Here is a 5,830-nt window from a genome sequence, read left to right on the forward strand (position 1 = left end):
TGCAGGGCCTGATGATTCCGCTCCAGGAGACGCGTATGAGCTCAAGTGGGAGTTCGACGAAGACTCTCAACGTTACTATGTTTCTTTTCCCGATGATCAGTAGTGATGCCCAGTTGGGGGTGATTGGGACCGTGTCGCTTGTTGGGTTATCTTTTATTTTGGCGCCGTAGTCGGGCCTTGAGTGTTTGGATGATGTAATGTTATTTATGTACTTGATTGACGTGGCGAGTGTAAGCCAACTATGTTATTTCCCCTTTCATTATTATATTACATGGGATGTTGTGAAGATTGCCTAACTTGCGACATATGACTTCAATGTGATTATGTCTCTAAGTCGTGCCTCGACCCGTGGGAGCTATAGTTGCATCGAGGGTGTTACATTGTCGGCACGGCCACGCGGGAGTCATTGGTGTCATAAATGGGCGGCATGGGTGCCCCGACCTCACCGGCAGCGAGCACCCTAGACAACACCACGAAGCTCCATGCGTCCGTCTATTACCCATCTAGCACCTTTGTTCATTACAGGGCCACCTGTCACGCCAGCGAGCATCCCCTGCCCCATGCCACCTAAGCCCAAGCAACACCCCTATGCCGTTGTCGGCCACACGGGCTTCACCCGACGACGTCCTGTGGCGGCGGCATGGGGAAGAAGGGGTGGTGCATGGGGTGGCGGCATGGGGAAGAAGGGGTGGTGCATGGGGTGGCGGCTGCTAGGTTAGAGAGCCACCTGAGTCGCCTTGTGAGAGCGACGCAGGGGTGTTTTCTTCATACCGTCTACCCTACAACACGTGTACAATATTATGCATGCCGCATCACTATCAATATATTCTTACAGGATAGTTTTTCATTATACAATACAAGTCGATTTGATTCCACAAAACAAGAGAATACCATAAAATAAAAATAAAAGTAAATAAATTATATAAAAAGTGAGCTATCATATATGCTCACAGTATGGCACCCAATTGTCCACGCCGTTGGCAATGCCTAGATACCGTTCTGGATCTTATCAATTCATGCATTCCCTTTTGTGGTTTTGGAATATGTTAGCTAAAGCTTCTGATGCGTGCAGATGGAAAAGATAATTAAAGTAGCTAGTCGCCAATACAAGTAGCCATAGAGAGGGCATCGATCTCTTTCTGTAGCTTCCAGGCCGGTGCTCGCCGCGCTTATCTCACCTGGTCGACAGCTTAGAGTATATGTGCACTGCATAAGATGCCGCGATCCGAGATCGGTCGACTGCAATCTATCGTACATACATGACATCAACTTCACTTGATAGCATTATCCTAAGCCATAGACGTAAAGTGTATGCATGCATGGCCTCTTTATTTAAAATCGAGTCTAGCATATATTGGATCAATAGCATGTCGGATACAACCAGATAATGGGGTAGCTAAACCCGCAAGAACAAAGGGAAAGTTCTAGTTGTACCCTCAAACCAATGTACTCTCTATTCTCACCGTCCATCCTCGCATCAAAATTCATGCACAAAAACTTTTCTTTTTTGTTTCTTCCAAATAAAAGAACATTTCAGCTTGAAACTTTGCAGATAAATATCACACAGGTACTATCATGTGTACAAAAGTTTTTGGATTTTTTTGGCGCGAGATAAATTTTTTAAATGATATAATTTATTTGAAATTTGAATTTAACAAAGTTATGTAGCGTCAAAAAATCCTAAATATTTTATATAATGAGTGGCACCTATGTGTAGTTGATTTGCAAAGTTTCAAGGTCAATTGTTCTCCTCTTTGAGAAAAAAAAGAGAAATTACTTTATAAGGATAGCACGGATCTTGACACCAGCTGAATGGTATAGACAGAGGATACTGGTATGGGGGTACAAAAAATCCACAGTCAAGAGCAAAAAACAATTATAAACCAAGGGGAGATTTGAGCTTCGACTATATGCCTCAAAAATCTGCTGAAGCCCACTATAAGTCTTGCCTACCATGGGCAACATCGAGAAATGCAGTAAATAAAGTTTATAAAAGATTGTTGAGGACCAAACCTCATTGAATTGCCATAATGGTAGACCGACACGTAAGATGAAGATTGGAAATTGCGCTGAGGTATAACCCCGGCCTTGGCTGGCAACCATGCTAGTATTGTTAGACTTGGCAGACAACCTTGTTCGCATGGATTCAAAAGAAGGAACTATTGAAGAAAACAATGTTTTCTCTGATGATGCCATGGAGCCGCGCCGACAAACAACACGAATAATCAATCCGTTGTCCGCTAAGAACAATGGTGATAGAAACACCAAAGCTCGTAGGTAACACTGCACCAAGCGCCACCGAGACGGGATTGGAGTCGAAGTACTATTATTCGAGATAACGTCATCACCGTCGGAGCAACCGATGCTACTGATGTTGATGACAGTACCGTGGTTCTATTTTTGTATTAGAGGTGGGGCGTGGTGAAACCATCAGAGGTTGGATATGGGCTCTAGACCCTTTACAATGAAAACATATGTTCTAAATACTAGATGATACCCCATGCGTTGTTGTGAAAATTCGTTGCAATATATTTCAATAAGTTTGGAATGTGAAACATATTGGCTAGTACTATGAGAAATAAATCTAAAAATACACATGACTGATTGTATTTATTTATTGTATCATGTAAAATATTTATTGAGTATAAGTAGCATAATAGTTTTTCATGCATGGTTGCATGCTGAGGTGAAACTTTTCCCATGCATGATGCATGTTAAGGTGAACATTTTTTCATGTATAGGCGTATGTTGATGTGGCATGCTTGTATGTTAAGATAAATAAATTAAATTAGTGGAGATCACCTACTTAGTTATATAAGATTTCCACAACAACGGAGAGTCGAACGTCATCACGGGATGTTCAACACGTCGTACGCATGCACGTGCCACAGAGACATTGTAGTAGAGGCCGATGGCGCCTAGACGTGGCAAGCCAAAGCCGTAGAATTCCCGCTCCACCACATACCTATTCGCGTCGCCGCCGTTGATGATGCTGCATCGCCGACCAAGCCGTCAGCCAGCCTCCGAACAGCAGCTGGACCACCAGTCCACCACTGCCAGATCAGGGGAGGTGCCGATGTAGTATATGTGATGGAAAATAATTATAAATAACAAACAGGAGACGATAGTAAACTACTATGATCAATATGCAATGCAACTGCAAAATTTGTAGATTGAAGATGTGCACGCATCATTTGATAATGAACTGTTTATATTTATCAACTAGCTCTTTGAAAACGATGATTGTACACCTGAGTGCACAAATAGCACTGGGATTACAACACGAACATCACCCGTACGTAAAACTCGCTCCTAGCGAGCTATAAGCCTTGCTATTGCCGGAACAGGATTGAAAAAACCTGTTCGATCGACGCTAACTAGGCCATTAGTTAGGTTATTCTAAGAAAATACATATACGTACTTCACAGTTCACACTCTTCGACAAAATTTTATTTTCCCAAGTGGCACCTGCATTCCTCTATAGCCAGAGGGCACCTGCATTCCTCAGCATTGGGACTAGCTCGCCGCTGAGATGCATGGACATGACCCTGTTTGTCCCGCCGACAAGCTTCCCGCCGATGAACACCACTGGAACAGACGGGCCTTTTCCGAGCATCTTGAGGAGAGCTCTCTCCATCTCCTTTCCCCTGGGGTCTTGGTCTAGCTCGTGCACCAGTGCATTGACACCCAGGTCGCAGAAGAGCCGCGCCACGGTGTGGCACATGCAGCAGGAGCTCAGGGTGAAGATCACCACCGCTCTCTCCGACACCAGCTTCATCACGCGATCCATCTGCCTTCTAAATAAGTTCTTCTAATGGGTTATGTGTGTGCTTGCACGGATCTCTAAGCCTGCTTTGCTTTGAAGTTTAAAGAGGACTTTGAAATGTGATGGAGCCTTTGAGTAGCTCTAGCTAGTTGTTGCTGCCTTGTGTTGTGCCAAAGAGGAAATCTGGATGGTTTGCTAGCAGAGGGGTGGCTTCCTTTTATAGAGCTACAAAAGGGAAGTGTTTCTTTCTATGCACTAGCTAGGGTGTCCTTCATGCATGCATGGGTTGGAATATCCAGTGCAAGTAAGATCAGGAAGTGTTTGGAACAGACCAGTGTGATCTAGCAGCCATCTTTAACATTGCACAAAGAGCAATTTGGATTTCCCTAGAAAAAATAAATGAAAGCTCCTAGCTAGCATAGCATGCCTGGCATTGGCGTCATTGGTTTGTTCAAAAGCATATTGGTTGGTACCCAAGAGGAGATCAGATTAGATAATGCACGCGTGGAACCGTGTTGGTTCTGATCAACATGGAGCCAAACACGCGACTGGAATAATCCGATCGATTTTGTAAGTGTTGACCTAGCTAGAGGGAATCTCGTATATATGCCTATGGAGAGGTCCTGCTTTTGAAATCAATCTATCTATTGGCTGTTTTTAAGCTTGCACGTACTACATGCAGGCAACTACTTAATCATCAGGAGAACTAATTAAGACTTGGAAGGGGTGGTCAATCTTATAATTGGCTCATGCATACTATCAGTGCATCGGGTAGAAATCCGGAAAGTAAGAAGGTCGGAATATGAATCTCATCATCGATATTGTCCTCATGCATACTATCTCAAAACGCCCAAGCCAATGGGATGAAATTTCAGTACGAAATTCCAAGGCAGATTTTCCCCCCTTTTTTCAAGATTTCTCTCCTCGTTTGAGTTTTCAAAAAGGAAAGCAGAAAAGCAATTCATGTGTTTACAAACAGATGAACAACTTGGTCCTTGTCGGTTTTTACTTTTTACTTAACAAAGAGCACTAAAAAAAGATTTTTACTTAACAACCTAGGTCACTCTTTTCTACTTAATTGCCCATTTTTTCAGGGACTCGTTTCTACTTAATTGAAAGGCAGTGCTCCTGTCAGTTTCACGAAAGTATAGATGAACAGAAGCTTGCAATGGTGAAAACGTGTCGATGATGTGCGACAACAAGAACCGTATCAACAATGACGCGGAATGCCGATATGGTACGGCCAATACTTTGCTTGTAAGGAAACCTCAGGCTCACCTTGTTTCTGGTTAACCGGCGATGAGTCGCCACAGGTTCAGAGAATAGCATCGTCGACAGAGCTCTCAATCTCTCATCACTCACACTGCCTTATCTGCAAGCACAGAATATGTCCAACTTGCCTGCTTTTTCTCTCAAGATTTAGCTGCTTGGGCTTTGAGAAACGCCCATCACCGTCATCGGCCTGGCCGTATCAGATATGAGGCGCCGCGATACCGACGACGGTGCCATCCTTGCTTTTTCTTTGACATCCTCACCGAATCGGTCCTCCTACAAAGCTCTGCCGAAGCAAGGAAAGTACGGAGAGAGGGAGAGAGAGGTGCTGCATGTGGCACCACACAGTTGCTACATGTATGGTGGTACAAGCATCTACATAAAGTCAGATATATATTACCAGGGTGTTTTTTTCAAAAAAACCAAATCTGCAGTTTTAACGCATGACGCAAACATCCGGGCACTTAAGAATGGAATATATGTCTTGATAGAGATATCCTTTATCCTCTAGATTTGCCTTGATGCTCTTCACCTGGAAAGAAAAGGCTAGTGTTATGTAGTGGCAATCTCCATAGCTAGCTCCTCAAGGATCTTATGGTTCTTCATCAATTCTTGGCTCCTCACCCTCTCAAGGGCTAGCCTTGGCTCCTGCAAGAAGAATGTGTAGTGCAGCTCTTCAGATCAATCTAGCACGTTACCCGACATTGCCGAAAAAGGATAAATTCTCAAGTATATATGTGTAGCACGCTGACAGAAAGAGCACCGCTACATTTTATCTACAACTGAATATGC

The 5,830-nt window shown here is 43.7% G+C and overlaps 1 protein-coding gene across 1 annotated transcript; it reads right to left on the minus strand.

Annotated features, from left to right (window-relative positions):
* Positions 1 to 3,193: 3,193 nt before the first annotated feature.
* LOC123106708 (putative glutaredoxin-C14) lies at positions 3,194 to 3,963 on the minus strand. Its single transcript, XM_044528798.1, has one exon. It carries the CDS (start codon positions 3,788 to 3,790, stop codon positions 3,479 to 3,481), a length of 312 nt encoding a protein of 103 aa, XP_044384733.1. The 5' UTR covers positions 3,791 to 3,963; the 3' UTR covers positions 3,194 to 3,478.
* Positions 3,964 to 5,830: the final 1,867 nt, after the last annotated feature.

Source organism: Triticum aestivum, chromosome 5A, assembly GCF_018294505.1.
Source record: "Triticum aestivum cultivar Chinese Spring chromosome 5A, IWGSC CS RefSeq v2.1, whole genome shotgun sequence".
Classification (NCBI taxonomy): domain Eukaryota; kingdom Viridiplantae; phylum Streptophyta; class Magnoliopsida; order Poales; family Poaceae; genus Triticum; species Triticum aestivum.

Excerpts from the sequence above, each read along its gene's own strand:
- LOC123106708 (XM_044528798.1), bottom strand. The coding sequence starts at position 3,790 with ATGGATCGCGTGATGAAGCTGGTGTCGGAGAGAGCGGTGGTGATCTTC.